The following is a 16,658-nucleotide window of genomic DNA, read 5'->3' on the forward strand; positions in this document are numbered from 1 at the left end:
AAAATTTAACGGTGTTAGTGGTCAGGGTATCAAAATGCTAACGGAATGAAACTTCGGGTATGAAAATGCAAGTTTTTGATGGTTAGGTATGAAAATGAAAATAACATTATAATTCGGGTGGTGTTTTGTAATTAATCCTATACAAAATGAAAATAACATTATAATTCGGGTGGTGTTTTGTAATTAATCTTATACAAAATAAAGCTTCTCCACAAATCACTACTATCATCGTCACTAGCAATGGATGTGTCATCCATTCACTACACATAGTAGGGCTCCACTAGAGCCTTCCGTAGTACCTAAATTCGTATTTGCCTTTCTTCTTCTCTTTATATAACTCCCTCCTTCCCACCTTGACATAAGTACTCGTATTCCTTCAAGGCCACAGTTCCAAAGTACTCCTAGGCCTTCAGAAGCAATGGCAACCTCTCAAGAGCAAACTAATCGTGCCCGAGCCTTGTGGCTAACATGCCTTGCTTCGGCCTTGCGAACCGCTCTAGCTTGCACCATAGTAGCCATCATCACCCTCTATGGCCCTCCCTCTCTCCGGCACCAAGTAGCCTTGCCTGCATTCTCCTACGTGACTGTCATCCTCATTGTTCCTGATGCAACTCTAGGTGACACATTGCGTGGATTCTGGCTCGCACTTTACGCTACTATCCAGAGCGTCGGGCCGGGTATATTGAGCCTATGGCTCATTAGACCGGCCCGCCTTACCACCAGCACAACGGTTGTGGCCGTTGGTTTGGCAGCATTTGTGGTGGTTCTGCCTGGAGAGGCTACTCATTTGGTGTCCAAACGCATAGCCTTGGGACAGATTGTGCTTGTATACGTGATTGCTTTCATAAAGGGTGGGAGCGTGGACGCCATCATGCACCCTGTGCATGTAGCAGCGAGTACGGCCGTTGGTGTCTTGGCTTGTGTTCTTGCTTTGTTGGTTCCATTCCCACGCTTGGCTAGCCGAGAGGTACTCCTACCTAGCTTGTAATAATCTCCATACTAAATATAACTGTGAATATTCATGTGTTGGTCTCCATTATCGTATATATGCGGAAAGCAATGTTGGAATGGTTTGCATATTTTGACTGTAATCTTTGAAAACTTGAACTGACATGGAGCCAATAACCAACTTGACATTTTAGCTAGTGGAACGCAAGAAAGTTTATGCTAAGTGTACTGTACTTTAATTTTGCAGGTTAAACAGAACTCAAAGCTGCTCGTGGAGAATGCTTCGGAGAGGCTCAAGCTCTTTGTGAAGGCTTTCTGTGCAGAAGATAACTCATCTGCGCTTGCTTCAATTTCACAAACCAAGTCCTTGGCTTCTACAGCAATAAAGCTTTTCCAAACCATCAAACGCCACCAGGTGAGCAATTAATTATCTCGTATATGGCACTATTTACATAACAAAGCTTCAAATTTCCACGTTACCATGTATGTGCTTTTTCTTGCCTGTAGACTATAGTAGTGCATATGCATGCGGAGTATATATATATACGTACTAAGGTATTAAACTGTTATTTATCGATCCTTTCTTCTCATGTATCATATCACTAATAAAATGTACGTACAGATATCACCTTAATGTGATCTGAGGTATAAGGATGCATGATGTACCTACGCGCGTAGCCGTAACCTAGATAGAAATTTTGTAAAAGCAATATCTCATTCAGACGCGCTGATCCCAAATTGTTTTCTTGTGTACAGGAAAGCATGCAATGGGAGAGATTTCCATTAACTCTTTTGAGACACAGCAACTTCAATCCGGGAAACAGATTGCGAGGTTTGGAGATTCCTTTGAAAGGAATGGAAATGGCATTGAGCATTACTCCTTCATTCCCAGTTGGGGTAGTGGATGGAGATGGAGAGCTCAAGAGTGCTCTACTTAAACTAGTAGAGGAGCAAATGAGCTTAAATACAAGCATTCCTTGTGAAGATGCAATAACTGTTCCTGAATCAAAACCAGAAATTGATATTAGGTGCCTCCAAACACTTCAAACCATCCCACAAACCCTACAGAATTTACCCCCATTTTTCTTTTTGTTTTGTATAAGTCTCCTTCATGGAAATTTATCAGCCACAAGTAGTTCTGCTACTACTGCACAGGACAAATTGGTGACTCACCCAAAAAAAGAAGCACTTACTTCATGTAAACAAAGTGTGGTATGGAGTAACTTCTACATGAAGGTAAATAGCAAAAGGGTTATGGCAGCTTTCAAGTGCTCACTTTCAGTAGGTCTAGCTGTGTTCTTTGGTTTGATATTCAGCAAAGAAAATGGCCACTGGTCAGGGCTCCCAGTTGCTGTAAGTTTCACCGCCGCTAGAGAAGCAACATTCAAAGTTGCAAATGTTAAAGCACAAGGGACTGTTTTGGGCACTGTATATGGAGTTTTTGGTTGTTTTTTGTTCCACAAGGTCTTACCCATTAGAATCTTATCTCTAGTTCCTTGGTTCATTTTCACCAGTTTTCTTCAGAGAAGAAAATTGTATGGCCAAGCTGGTCGTATTTTGTAACACCCTGACCCAGGTGTTAAAAAAAACGAATAAAATAAATAAGGAAATCCTAAATCGAAAATGAGATAGAATCTCATAATCAAACAAAACGACAAACATTTTTGTCGTTTGGAACCCAAATTTTATTTTATTAATTTGCGGCTGCACCCAAAACTTGCTCGGGCTGCCTATGTACCCTTTTAGAGGGATCAAGCCACTCGTAGTTCAACATTTATTCTACTTCCCTACCTTCACTAACAACATCTCATTTACCACCACAAATCTAAAATTAAACCATACTTACGGACTCATAAAAACTATTTTATCAAATCAACCCGGCCATACAAAGCCTCATACATCATCAAAACTATACCAATTTATTATCATTCTAATATAAAGTTCCAAGAGAATAAGTAAACTCATCAATTTAACCGAACCTCACACTTAACTCACAAAACAACCTACACAAGTGCCAAAGAGTGTGTATATGTATGCACACATACATATATATATATATATATATGTGCCCAATCAAAATTTCATTAGAATAATATAAAACTCATCTTATACCAATCATCAAACATGCATTCTTTCTCTTTGAACCCAAATTTACTAAACATTCCATTTTAGATTTATTATGGACACCCATTAAATATATTAAAACCAAATCATTTATATTTGCCTATCTCAATCTTGATCAATCTTCCCATTTTCTTCGTATCATTACTTTATTGTAGGCATAGCAACAACTTATCAACGAACCTATCCATAACCAAAATTAACAGTTTATAGTGAAATCCCTTATTGTTTCCCACTCCCCAGCAACACACTTCAACTTGGACTATCCTCCTCTCGTCTTTCAAAATCCATAAACATATGCATCCTTCTCAATCTCATTTTCACAACAACCAAATTTGCTCTTCCCAATTTCACACAATACTCGACATAAATCCAAATATCACCTAACTTCTCCCTTTATGTGCTTTAATCATACATAACATCAATTTCCTAGTTTGTAGCTTCCTTGTTGTGGAACTTAATCCAAAGACATGGAAACCACCACCACTAATACAGTAACACAAAACCAAACAAGAACATTTAGATCCCCCATCACCAAACACCTACAAATTGCAGATATCCAGAACTTCAAATCACATATACAAGCTCAATACAGAAACCCAAACCCAGAATCATAACTACAATTACTGCCACCCCTTCCGTCGTCGAACATAGCAACCACCACACATCAATCATTCTGCCAAAAACCCAACTTTCTCCAAAACTCAACCAAACTTGAATTCAAGCACCTGTAATCACACCTACCAATTCAATATATTAAGAAAGCCGGAAACCCACTCCCAAAACTGCCGCCGCCGCCGTACACGGTGGCCACACATGGTGGTCACCGACTGCCTAAACCCAAAATCTCCAAAACACAATCCAAAATCGCATTCAAGTACACAGCAAGGAAGAGCTCAACGAGTAGATGAAGATTGATACCTGAGTCGAACACAACTTTGCCGGAAAACACCGAACCCTCGCCGGAAAACTCAAACCACTGCTCTGCCTCGATTCTCACTCACCAGACCTCATCTCTGCAAGCTGAAGGCACAGGAACGTCGACGAGACCGAGACAAAGCTACCCACACCATCCATGTCCGCCGCCGTGGCCGGAATCCAAAGTTGGCCGGTGAACCCAGCCTTTCTTCTTCTTCTTCGATTCTTCTTCACCAGACTTCATCTCTGAAAATAAATGCCATGGAGAAGACCAGGACGTCGAGACAAAGCTGTTGCCACCTTTCTTTCTCCTCGCCGTCGCCGGAGAACGGAGCGGCAGCCGGGTCGCCCGTCGTTGCTATTCGGGTCGGCAGAGACCCGCTCTGGGTTTGAACTGATCTCTCTTTTTTTTATTTTTTTTCTTTTTGATTCTCCCCCCTCTCTCTCTCGAACCTTCCTTTTTCTTTTCTCTCTTCCTCCTTTCTCCACCAGATTCTCGACCCTTCTTCTTTTTTTCTTTTTCTTTTTTTTCCAAAAGTTTCTCTGTCCCTTTCTCTCTTTTTATTATTTATTTATACCCTTTACCGAAACAGTAACTTTCCGTTTTTAGACCATACCTTTCTCATACTAACTCCGGTTTGAGCGTGCCACCTGTACACGAACTCATATTAACGTCCTCTACGACTTCCATGAAGGAAGTTTTCCCAAATTATCGACTTAACGAAAAGTCAACTTTTTGGGTCTTTTACGGTAAAACGGTTACAAGAAACAATAATTGAAAATTTCCTTGAAACTTTATAATTCAAAGAACCTAGCTCGTCGCTCCGGAAAATAATCCGGGCATACCGGGGAGCTCGTATAAACATGTACCACGACTTCGGAGTTGTAAATATACTATTTACCGTTTTCAGACAAACTTGAAAACAAACTCGAGTAATCGCTATTTACATCTTCGAGCGAAAATAAAGAAAAGTCCGCGGTAACTCATAACCCGAACAGTAACCTTTTAGGTACGGGATATTACATATTTCTACAGTAATTGGAGCTGTACTAATTTTGGGCAGAACCAAGTTTGGGACTCCAAGTGAATTTGCCATAGCAAGAATCACAGAAACCTTCATTGGGTTATCGTGCTCAATTTTTGTCGAGCTGCTGTTGCAACCCACAAGAGCTTCCACTCTTGCAAAAGTTCAACTATCTAGGACTCTAGGGGCATTGCATGAGTGTATTGACTCAGTGAGTCTTCAATTTGGAAGAGCACAATTGGAAGACAGCCAAAAGTGTCTGAAACTTCATGTTGAAGAATTGGGGAAGTTCATTGCAGAAGCCGATGTGGAGCCTAATTTCTGGTTCTTACCTTTTCACACTGCTTCTTATGGAAAGCTCATGAGTTCGCTCTCCAAAATGATGGAGCTCCTGGTTTTTAGTGGTCATGCAATTGGAGTTGTTGAACAAAATTCACAATTTCTCGAGGGTTCTTGGAAATGCATTGTGGCTAAAATGGAATGTGATCTTGAACTTTTCAAGAAGATGGTTGGCTCTTTGATTATTTGCTTTAGAGACATCACACTGCTCAAGTCAGTAACGGTTCTCGAGAAGGAAGGGCTTGATGATCAAGAAAGTGGCAAATCTTGTGATCTCGAGTTAGGGAAACCGCAAACCCTAAAAGCATTCAGGATTTGTGGTTTAGTGGATGAAGAGATGGACAAGATTGTAAGTTCGTATCTTCTACACTCAAAGGAAGCTGTTGGTATAATTCATTGTCAGCAAACTGAGGAGCTCAAGGGCCAGATCGTTTTATGTTTGAGTGCTATAGGCTTCTGCGTAAGTGGTTTGATAAGAGCAACAAGAGAGATAGAAGAGGGAATTAAAGAACTTGTTCAATGGGAGAATCCTTCAAGCCACGTTAATTTGTATGAAATCTCTTGTAAGATGCATGCTCATCAAAAGTAATGTATTCATATGCGGGAAAAATTGTTTGTACAATCAATGAACTGACATATACATATCCATTGAGGAAATCAACTTAATGCATGAAATATTGGCAATGTGAATGATTATGATCAACTTTTCAATTTAATTAAGAATTAAATTCAGTTTACCCCATGAGGTTTGGGGGTAACTTCATGTTAATCCCTATACTTTCAATTTCATCAGTTTACCCCTCAAACTTTTAAATTTTCCTCAAGCGTGACCAATGTCCTATATTCTGTCCAAATCGGACGTTAACTACTGATAAATTTAACCTTAACTGTGAGGCCCGTATCTAGAATTTGGGCAAATTAGACCTTATCTATCCAAATCAAACCTTAACTGCTGATAATTAACGGTCAATTCAAACGAAATATGAGAATTTAGGCACGGAAGATAGAAATTGAAGAGTTCAAGAGGTAAACTGATGAAAATAAAAATGTAGGGACTAACATGAAGTCACCCCCAAACCACAAGGGGGTAAACTGAATTTAATTCTTTAATTAACCACTTCAAGTGGTTGAGATGGTAAGAATTTAGGTATGAAACCAATTCAAATCTCGCCGTAGTTGAATAAAGTTACATCTCAATATTTTGATATTTTCATTGGTGCACCTCCGGCATTGGTGATAATAGCCTAATAACAATCCAATCTATTTCCTCTCACCAACGAAATTGTTTTCCATTTTCTCTCACTTATTCTTCAAGCGCGAATGAGCCCTAAATTTAGAAAACCATATACACATTTTAGGCTTTCAGTTGTCAAAAGTGATTCAAGAACTGTCTTCGTTTTTGGGTGAACACTGCATTAGATCAAATGATATGAACTGGTATAATGAATTTCAAGTTTACAGTGTTGATCTTTGATAACAATACTGTGCCAAAGTAAGAAAATATTCTCCGCATGTCAACAACAGATTCGTCATTTCACCACACAATGACGTAAAATAAAATTTCCTCCTCCAAAGTCCAACACCCTTTTTTTTCTACAAAATAAATATATAAAATAAAAATTAAAAATAAGTCCACACCCACCTGTGTACTTGTACTGTACACGTGGCAGTAGTCCAGATGCGTAAGCGTACAAAAGACAAACTCATGCAAAGAGCATCCGGTTCCAGACTTCAGAACAAAGCAAGGAACAACCTAAAACAACTAAACCAGTCAGGCAGAGAAAGACCTCCACCGGCCAGTTGAACAGAAATGTTCGGATTTGGTGCTTATCAGACCCCTCGTTACCTTTCTATGATCACTCCACTCACTTCTTAATTCAGATTCAAATCCCTTTCCAGAAACCCAATAATCCCACATATTCTCTAGTTTCAGAAGGTAATTAATACAATTACTGCCTTTTTCTTTGGTATAAATTTAATATTTACAGCTTGATTATCAAATTCAGTTTTGTTTGCTTGAAAAATTAACAAATATAAACGATAAGGGAATATATAGTTTGGTGGTGATTTTCAAATTTAATTATTGTTCTCGAGGAGCTATCATAAAGGCCTCAGCTTTCCGTAAATTTGAAGTCTCTCTTGATTTTCTTTAATTTTATTTATTGATCTTTCTATATTAAATTCAACGTTTGGTAGAAGTTTCGTTTTTTGGAATTCTTTTGGGACTATAAATATGTGTCCTGATCACTAAGCTTTGTGGATCCAACGGGTATTCAGGGTTTTGGGTTATCTTCCACTGAGGCTAATTTGCTGTTGCAGGTCTACTTCAAGCTCCATTCCTTCTCTAAAGCTTGGCAATTGAAATTTCAAATTTTCATCCATAGTCTTAAAGGCATTTGTCAATTTCAGATTACAGTTCCACTAGTGTAAATATGTTGTCTTACAGAGTTTTTGTTGGGTGAACTTTTATAGTTATTTTGATTTTAGAGGGGATCCAAGAAAATGGCTACCAATTCCTCCAATGGGGAGCACCAGACTACAACAAAGCAGCCTCCTTTGCCATCCCCTCTGCGTTTTTCCAAATTTTTTCAGGTTCGTTCGCTATTTTCTTTTGTTTGTTTGTTTAGTTACTCATCTTTGTTTTGGGTTATTGTGAATTACTTTTTACAGGCTTAAAATGTCTTTCTGTGTTGCTTTTATAGATTTCATTGTGTGGATGTGATACTTGTACTACTGGGTTGTTGCATTTCTCTGTCAGCATTTACTCACCTCAAATGCAAAGTCAATTATTAGAACTGTGGCAATTGCTTGATTTTGTTTTTTTCCCTTTGCTACAATAAATTGCATTTGCCATACAATTTGTTCCTATTAGATCTTCAAAATTCAGATGTCCACCAAAAACGCTTTGGTACTTTGTTTACATTGATATAATCTGAGGATCCTTTGTCAGCGAGTAGGTGTTGTATATTTTGAAACATCATTCAGATGGGTTTATAGAGGTTATTTATTGATATCTCTCCTTCACTCCTTGTGATTCTCTGTTTTACCCCCATTGCTCAGACAATCGAACCTCTGCTTGTGTCCTCATGTCTGTAAGTATGTAGATAACAAAGAAATATTGCTCATCCTTGTTGCAAGATCTAGCTCATTTGAATGGTGAAATGCTCTGCTTCCTTTGTTTGCTTGAATATGGAGATAACAAAGAAATATTGCTCATCCTTATTGCAAGATCTAGCTCATTTGAAGTTTTGGTGAAATATTCTTCTTCATTTGTGCACTTGAGCAGAGATGTGTTCATTAGAGTTTTGTATCAGTCATGCTATTGTGTGTTTCAAGAAGCATTTTGGTTTGGTATTAGATGACTGATAAGTATATCATTCAAATGGTATGGTCTTGTTTATAATACATTGATTCTGATGCTACTTTCATTGTTCATTACAGTCGAATATGAGAATCTTAGTTACTGGAGGAGCTGGATTCATCGGTTCTCACCTGGTTGATAGATTAATGGAAAATGAAAAGAATGAGGTCAGCATTTGTTTTTTTTTTTTTCCTTCTAAAAAGCTCAGTATCAGTTTTTCAGCTGAGTAGTGTTCACCTTTTGTAAATGTATGTAAATATATAGTAGCGCTACTCCTTAAAATATTAAAATGGCTACTTTGTACATAGATATATTAAAATGATCAGATCCTAGATCCTCAAACAATCAAAAATAAAGTGATACTTTGTATGAAGAATGCATAGATTTTCTAATATCATGATTTAACATTGTCTACAATTTCTAACCAGGTTATTGTTGTTGATAACTATTTCACTGGCTCCAAGGACAATCTTAAAAAATGGATTGGTCATCCCAGATTTGAGCTTATTCGTCATGGTACATACACTTTGGTTTATTCATATTCTTCTTTCATGTAGATTTAGTTTATTTTTGAAAGTCTTTGCAAAAGCAGGTCTTTGAACGGAATGATGATGTTCAATGCTTATTTTTCTTGTTATAGATGTCACTGAGACATTGTTGGTTGAGGTTGATCGGATATACCATCTTGCATGCCCAGCTTCTCCAATTTTCTACAAATATAATCCTGTAAAGGTATGTGCATAGATTATTTAGATCACTAAACATCAAGATCTTACTATCAAATAGACCTGCCATGTATCATCTTCCTGTCAAAGGTGATTCATATTGCCTAAACCTTCTACAGTTTGATGTTTTCATGAGTAAGATAAAGTTTTCCTTCAATTAAGCGGTAATATATGACCAATTGACCTTGGCTTGTGTCAGTTATGTGATTGGACAGTTGCCATCTTTATCCCTGCAAAGGCTGTTAGATCATTTTGGCAATCTACTATATGGCTCTCATGTTTAAATATGTCGTTGTTACTTTCTTTCTTTTTTCTTTCTTTTTGCTGTGAGACCATTTGAGTTCCTTCTTTACCTCCAACATAAAAATTATTAGAAATTTTATGGTAAATCTTGACATCTGACATTTGCACTTATGATTTCCAACAGACAATAAAAACAAATGTGATTGGCACTCTAAACATGCTTGGACTTGCCAAGCGAGTTGGAGCGAGGTGGGTAGTTAATCCTGCATTTGTATTACAGTTAAACGCCATCAAATTTTCTTATTTATACTTTTGAGCAGGATTTTGCTGACATCAACTTCAGAGGTATATGGAGATCCCCTTGTGCACCCGCAACCTGAGAGCTATTGGGGTAATGTTAACCCAATTGGTAAGTGCTCATCTCATTTTATTCCCCAACTTTGCTGTATTATGACAACCATTTTGTTGTGTACAATATATAATTCACGGGGTGATACATATGACAAAAAGCAAAATGACCTTTACATTGTTTTCATTCTCTTTAAATAACTCTAGATTTCTTCCACTCATTTGGGACGGACTTCCTTGTGTGAGGTTCTGGAAATGCCAAGCTGTTCATGAGTTTTACTTTTGGAAGGGCATAGGACAATGTCATATTTAGGGCCCTATATTGTGATGTTATACTTGTTAAAGCCCAACCTTCAGCATTTTGCTACCATATAGGGCCTCATGATTATGTAAAACATTAGAAGGCAGAATGTTGTTTTCGATTGCTTTCCTAGTTTAAGAATCCATTCAAATCCATGAGAACCTGATCTCAATGAGAACAATCTTATGACAACAGGAGTGAGGAGCTGCTATGATGAGGGCAAGCGTGTTGCTGAGACTTTGATGTTTGATTATCATCGGCAACATGGGATAGGTATAATCTCATTTCTCTTTTCCTATTTCCTCCTAACTTTTGGTATTTTCTTTTGAATGATGAAGCTGGAAAAAAAAATTTCTCCTTGGTATTTGATGGATTTAATTTCCTTTCAACAGAAATACGCATTGCCAGAATCTTCAACACATATGGCCCTCGCATGAATATTGATGATGGGCGTGTAGTTAGCAACTTTATAGCTCAAGCACTTCGGTGAGTCCTTAGCATGTTTCATGGTTCTAATGATGCAAAAAGAGTATAAAGATTTACTAGTTCAATCTATTTCAGCTGAAAATAAGCAAACCAGCATGTTCTATAACATTGGTTCAAGCTAAGTGGTGATAAAGCTTTTGACAACACCATATTTTACCGCATTATTACCTTGTATCTTGAAAATGACTTCCCATACCTGGACCAATTAGCCAGGCATGATGGTGATATTTAGCTACACCTAATGTTTGTCTAGCTGTTATTTCGTGCATAGAAATGGGACTCCCATTGGTGGATTACTGGATAAGCTTAATCCCTCTCATTTAATTCCTACTTTTTGTTTGAACGTTGTAGGGATGAACCTTTGACGGTCCAGAACCCTGGAACTCAGACTCGCAGTTTCTGTTACGTATCTGACATGGTATGTAAAACATAATTGACTTTACCTTTTGCCATGTATCACAATGTATTGGGAATGTAATTACTTGTTTGAAATATCTTCAGGTTGATGGCCTCATCCGTCTCATGGAAGGAGAGCACACTGGACCCATAAACATTGGAAACCCAGGTAACCTTTAAGAAAACATGATATGGGATGTGCATCTGCGCGAGAAATATTATTAGTGCTATAGTTGTATTCTTATGATTACTGACCTAGTCACTCTTGTATACTAGGTGAATTTACAATGCTTGAACTCGCAGAGACAGTGAAAGAGGTAAGTTTTACTGTTTCTCTTCCTTTCATAGGCTGTTATAAGATAGTTCTTAAGTAACATGCTTGCTGAATACAAAAATAATGCAAGCTGTTCTTTAGTTTGAAAAGAATCATTGAGCTGCTACGCAACTTGTCTATATTAGCTGGATTTCAGTCTTTTAGATATGTGATCATGGTGAAATTCAAAAAGTTCTTCTAGTGTTGCTGTGAAATGCTTAATAATGAATATTAGGGGAATGGATACCAGCAAAGAAATATTGGAAGTTTCTAACGTAGTTCTGATGCAAAAGGGAAAACTGTCTACATAGTTTTGACAGAGATATAGAATCAGTTATTTTGTATACGTTGATCAATACCATCTTGATCTATGCATTTGAATTTGCAGCTCATCAACCCACAAGTAGAGATTAAAAGGGTGGAGAACACTCCTGATGACCCAAGACAAAGGAAACCCGACATCACAAAGGCAAAAGAATTGCTGGGATGGGAGCCAAAAATAACGTTAAGGGAAGGTCTGCCTCTAATGGAGGAGGATTTCCGTCTGAGGCTTGGAGCAGCCAAAAAGAACTGATTGTCTATTACTGGAAATATAGATGATTGGGCTTTTGGCCATGGAATGGGTTTTTGACGAGGACAGTGCTTGGGTACGAGTATGTTACAGTGCTGGAGGTGAGTATGAGTATGTTCGTCTCCAACAGCTTGGATCACCAAATTGTGCTTATTTGTGTGTTTTATTTCATTGTGCTATAATAGAAAATAAGAATTAGGTGAACAACTTCTTTTCCTTGTTTCTTACTTCAAAATGTGGGATTCAGCACCGTTCTATAATACAAAGTTGTGTTCTCAATCAAGTCTGCTAATAGGAACCCCCCAATTTTGTTATTGCAATAGTGAAATTGTACATTCTTGTTCATTTACATATTCTTATCGATCTTCATAGTCACAACCTATAATTCTGAAGTGCAAGAATGTTAATCATTCAATGCTCAGCTACACACAAAAAGAATCTAATGCACACAAAAAGGAATCTAATGATGGCTCAAGACACATTACATAAAATAAAATTTAACAATTCCATTCAATTTTAGATGTACAAAAGTTTGTAACAGTCGGTTTTCCTACACAACTTTCATTATCCCACTTCACAGGATCATCCATGCAACTGAAGTCAGCAAACTGCCCAAACAGATGAAGCCAGCCTTGCATTGCAAGATGACCCATGGTAAATACAATGTTTTTTTTCTTTGTATATAAGAAACTAATGGTAAATACAATGTTATGTCAGTCAAAACATCTTACTTCTCGACTTAACAGAAAACATCTCGGTCAAAACATTTTAACCAGCAATAAGACGATAGCAATCATAATCTAGCCACTGAAACAATATACACATACAATACAAAAGAATAGATAACAGATTAACACATCTATAGTAGTTTAAGCGTTAGTAGTTTCTAAGTTCATAATGACGGTAAATATTATTTTATTTTATTTTTAAAAGAAAATTAAGTTCATAATCATCTATATATCAATGGCAACAGAGCTGGAAACACTTCATCTCTAGACAAATAATAAATCAATCATCATTACCAATGCCAAGGCATTTGTTGAGGATAATGGTATTAGGGACCAGTCCAGTATGAGACATTTCCTCAAATAGCATCACAGCCTCATCCAACCTTTTATTATGCTTGCAATACCCGTTTATCAATAAGCTATAACTATGAACATTCACCATTGAGCCCTTGCCAACCATAAGATCAAAGACCTTTGGCTCGTTGTATGTGAATGTGCAGGTTCTCGATCGATGTACAAGGCCTCTAATAGTCTGTTGAAAGCAACCAAATCGGGTTATAACGGCTCTCCACCATACTTGAGAAGTTGAATCCGTTAAGTAGAGTGCGGAAGGTTGTGACATCTGGTTCAAAACCAAGTTTGAAGAATGTTCGGAGCACAGACAAACCAAACCCCATTTGGTTCAAATCACAATAGCACTGGATGATCTTGTTGAGAGAATAACCATTTGGAGCAATTTGCAGCAGACCCAAAATTGTCTATACAAGCAAATAACTTCCGAATAATGCTTCAATTTCACGAGTTGGCCCAAGATTTAACTGAAGCACAAAATGCGAGGCAGAGGACGCCTTCGAAGCATTTCATCGAACACCTTCAAGGCGTCCTCAAGATTAGTGACTTTGGGTATGGGTGAGTCCCTAACATGCATCCATGGCTGTGTTCTTTTAGATTTGCTATTAGGGTTTGTAGGCTGCCGGGTTCTAGATTTGCTATTAGGGGCTGTAGGCTGGGAATGAAACGAGGCTATGTAATTGTTCAAAGAAACATCAAACTTGGAGTGAAAGTTTTCCCAATTATCTTCAACATCTATGAGTTCAATCTCAAACCTCTGATGGGACCAGCCATCACAAGTAGGGTTGTAAATTGTGAAGTTCACTTCAGGTTGAGGTATTATTATTGTTATTTACCGATTAATTCAATCTCTTATCCACCGGTAACATTTAAATATAACAAATACATGTGTTTTAGAACAACAAAATTAGACGGCTTAGTCCCTGTTGCATTGTTTCACTATTAAAAAAAATCAGCTTTAACATTACTTATTTTATTTCATTGTGTTTAGATATAACACAGATGGGACAGTAAAACCTGGTTTTTCCACCAACTATAAAGTTCTTCAGAGTTTCTAAACTGATTTAGCAATTATATCAGCTGAATGACATGGACGAAATCATGAATGAGATCAGCTAGAATAACATGAACACAGCACAATTTTTGTAGTTGAACTTAGAAAGATTGGTCTGCTCAAATACACAGTTCAAAACCAGTGGATAGAAGTAATCCTTCTCATGTTATTCGAAAGCCATCATAAACATAACAGAAATTCAAAAACAGAGAATCTGAACATTGCTCTTTGTTATTATCTTCCCCTTCACAACATGAGAAGAAAGGTAGCCGCAATGGCATCCAGAAATCACCTACAAAACAAAGAAAAAAATTAAGGAATGAAGTTCACTTGCTGACTCAGAAAAAGTGAGAAACTACGTGTAATTGGTGAACAGACAAACTTTATTCAAAATATACAATATACATACCTAGGCCAAATTATAAAAAGCAAAGAAAAAAAAGAACTAAACTGTGCATCCTAAGAACTTGGATATATCTATATCGCATCACATGCATGTTAAAATTGAAGTAAACCACGAGAAGTTGAAACATTGAATCACTGACACATCACATAATTGCATAATATTTGAGTATTGGCAGTCATTTGTTATGTATAAAGTGTCCTCCTAGCATATATCATTACATTCAAGTAGGAAACATATAGTTTAAACTTTAAAGTAAGTAATCACATTAACATTTTATAAACTCATACCTTCTGAACTGCAAGTAGGGAGCTTAAATGTTCCTATATAGACCATCACATTTTCCATTTCCTAAACCTCTTTACTAAATTCCATCTATATACTGTAAAAACTAAGACAGGTGTCTCAAAACTAACACTCGGAACAGTATGAAATTCTGTAGCCACCAAATGCCCCTCTGATAGAGAGCCAAGAGGGCAGATGTATGTGGACGCAGAACTGATATTCATAATGGAAATGGAAAAAGTATTGGTTTGACAGAGGACCAAACAAATACAAACAGTAAGTTTAAATGACAGGTCGAGATCTAAGATTAAAGACTACACATTTTGGGAACATGGTGATTCAAAATCTCAAATCCATCCTGAAGCAGCAAACTCCATGTACATCCGGACTTAAACTTAACCAACAGGTCTTACTTGAAACAAAATATGTAGAACTAAAAGCTTTCAGAAGGCAGTATTCACTTCCGGGCATTAGAATTAGTCATTTTGGCACCAAGCCCAATTGTTAAACTTTGGAACAATCCGCTAACACCCTACCAAGTCAATGAACTTGAATTCTCAAGGGCCTAATCTCAAAAGTCAACAACGAACAAAAATTGTACGAAGCAGGATCTAGACTCTATACCATCTAACACAACTAATCACTTATTCATAGAACCCAATCAAAATAAGATGCATTTTGTATTCTTAACTGTATTAAATTCCAATTGAATAATATGAGTTCTGAGAGATAAGAATCGAAAGGTACCTCTTGTGCCTCTGAACGAAGGGTGAGTTCTTGGCATCTTCCTCTGTAAGAAAATCAAACAAGAAAACAAAAATTAGGGTTTTGCTTGAAAGATTCGAACATAAACAGATCGGAGAGAGAAAGAGAGAGAAGGGTACCAGTGAGGCCGAGAGAGAGCTTGGTGATGATGGTTCCGGTGATGGCGAACCCAACGAGGAAGGGCCAGTTGCGGTTCCATTCCCTCTTGAAGAAAATCGGCCATGGATCGAACTTCCTCATTTTCTGCTTTCTCTTTGCTCTCAGCTTTCAGAGACTGTATTTGCGTTTGTGGGTGGGTTTGTGTGGCTGCTTTGCTATTTGTATCCCCTGAAACCTTTGGGTTGGGCTCTAATGCTCGTGTGTAGTTAGCCCGCTTTGATATTGCAGCCTATTGGACATGGCCTTTAGGGGGTGGTGTTGAGGAATGTCTTATCCTTTTTTTCTTCTAGTTTTTATTTATGAAAACATCCAAACACAAACAGTTAAACATGAAATTCCGTCTATATTACCGATTTAAGCAATGTTCAAACCATTATCATTTGGATGCTCACATTTAAGCAATACAACAATGTACGTGGATGTCTCCGACGGCGGGCTACGTAAGTGAGCGGAAGAAGAGGCGTCGTTAGTATCCTTTGGAGCGGCGAAGTTTCTTTTTGGCGTCAGACTCCGGATCTGATTTGGTGTTTCAAGAGCAAGGGCATAAGCGTTGGTGGGGGTGCATGTTTCAAGCTTCCCAGGCAAGGCGAAAGGCCGACGCGGCTTCGATCTGAGATTAGAGACCGACTTCTTGTAGAGATGTGAGATTTTGAGTGCATAGCGTCAATGGCGGCAGATCTCATTCTGGTAGGAAGAGTGGTGCAGCGGCTGCAGTAGGTTTTGCATGTCAAGAGCGGTGGAGCGGCAACGACTCAGATCTCCGATTAAGGATGCCTGAAAGCCGGGGTCGCCCACCGGAGCGGTAATGGGCGGTACTG

General features: G+C 38.0%; 3 protein-coding genes across 3 annotated transcripts; 2 read left to right on the forward strand and 1 right to left on the reverse strand.

The window, feature by feature from the left end:
- The first annotated feature begins 370 nt into the window (after positions 1–370).
- LOC101294054 lies at positions 371–5,940 on the forward strand. Its single transcript, XM_004295880.1, has 4 exons — positions 371–967; positions 1,196–1,363; positions 1,705–2,507; positions 4,998–5,940. Exons 1-4 carry the CDS (start codon positions 419–421, stop codon positions 5,938–5,940), a joined length of 2,463 nt encoding a protein of 820 aa, XP_004295928.1. The 5' UTR covers positions 371–418.
- A 1,131-nt stretch (positions 5,941–7,071) lies between these two features.
- On the forward strand, positions 7,072–12,749 carry LOC101294341 (UDP-glucuronic acid decarboxylase 1-like). The gene is made up of 13 exons (XM_004294528.1): positions 7,072–7,287; positions 7,824–7,943; positions 8,793–8,879; positions 9,141–9,228; positions 9,353–9,444; positions 9,865–9,929; positions 10,001–10,089; positions 10,525–10,602; positions 10,722–10,815; positions 11,167–11,233; positions 11,317–11,380; positions 11,488–11,528; positions 11,913–12,749. Exons 2-13 carry the CDS (start codon positions 7,854–7,856, stop codon positions 12,096–12,098), a joined length of 1,041 nt encoding a protein of 346 aa, XP_004294576.1. The 5' UTR covers positions 7,072–7,287; positions 7,824–7,853; the 3' UTR covers positions 12,099–12,749.
- Positions 12,750–14,295: 1,546 nt separating this feature from the next.
- Positions 14,296–15,975, reverse strand: LOC101294636. Its single transcript, XM_004294529.1, has 3 exons — positions 15,801–15,975; positions 15,664–15,706; positions 14,296–14,520 (listed from the first exon to the last, which is right to left on the reverse strand). The coding sequence occupies exons 1-3, from the start codon at positions 15,919–15,921 to the stop codon at positions 14,517–14,519; spliced, it is 168 nt and encodes a 55-aa protein (XP_004294577.1). The 5' UTR covers positions 15,922–15,975; the 3' UTR covers positions 14,296–14,516.
- Positions 15,976–16,658: the final 683 nt, after the last annotated feature.

The sequence above is a fragment of the Fragaria vesca genome, linkage group LG3 (genome assembly GCF_000184155.1).
Source record: "Fragaria vesca subsp. vesca linkage group LG3, FraVesHawaii_1.0, whole genome shotgun sequence".
NCBI classification, from domain to species: Eukaryota; Viridiplantae; Streptophyta; class Magnoliopsida; order Rosales; family Rosaceae; genus Fragaria; species Fragaria vesca.

Excerpts from the sequence above, each read along its gene's own strand:
- LOC101294341 (XM_004294528.1), top strand. The coding sequence starts at position 7,854 with ATGGCTACCAATTCCTCCAATGGGGAGCACCAGACTACAACAAAGCAG. Across the intron at positions 9,930-10,000 it reads GCCAAGCGAGTTGGAGCGAG|GATTTTGCTGACATCAACTT; the intron begins GTGGGTAGTTAA and ends ACTTTTGAGCAG. Across the intron at positions 10,603-10,721 it reads TCATCGGCAACATGGGATAG|AAATACGCATTGCCAGAATC; the intron begins GTATAATCTCAT and ends TCCTTTCAACAG.
- LOC101294054 (XM_004295880.1), top strand. The coding sequence starts at position 419 with ATGGCAACCTCTCAAGAGCAAACTAATCGTGCCCGAGCCTTGTGGCTA. Across the intron at positions 968-1,195 it reads CACGCTTGGCTAGCCGAGAG|GTTAAACAGAACTCAAAGCT; the intron begins GTACTCCTACCT and ends TTAATTTTGCAG. Across the intron at positions 1,364-1,704 it reads AAACCATCAAACGCCACCAG|GAAAGCATGCAATGGGAGAG; the intron begins GTGAGCAATTAA and ends TCTTGTGTACAG.
- LOC101294636 (XM_004294529.1), bottom strand. The coding sequence starts at position 15,921 with ATGAGGAAGTTCGATCCATGGCCGATTTTCTTCAAGAGGGAATGGAAC. Across the intron at positions 15,707-15,800 it reads GCTCTCTCTCGGCCTCACTG|AGGAAGATGCCAAGAACTCA; the intron begins GTACCCTTCTCT and ends ATTTTCTTACAG.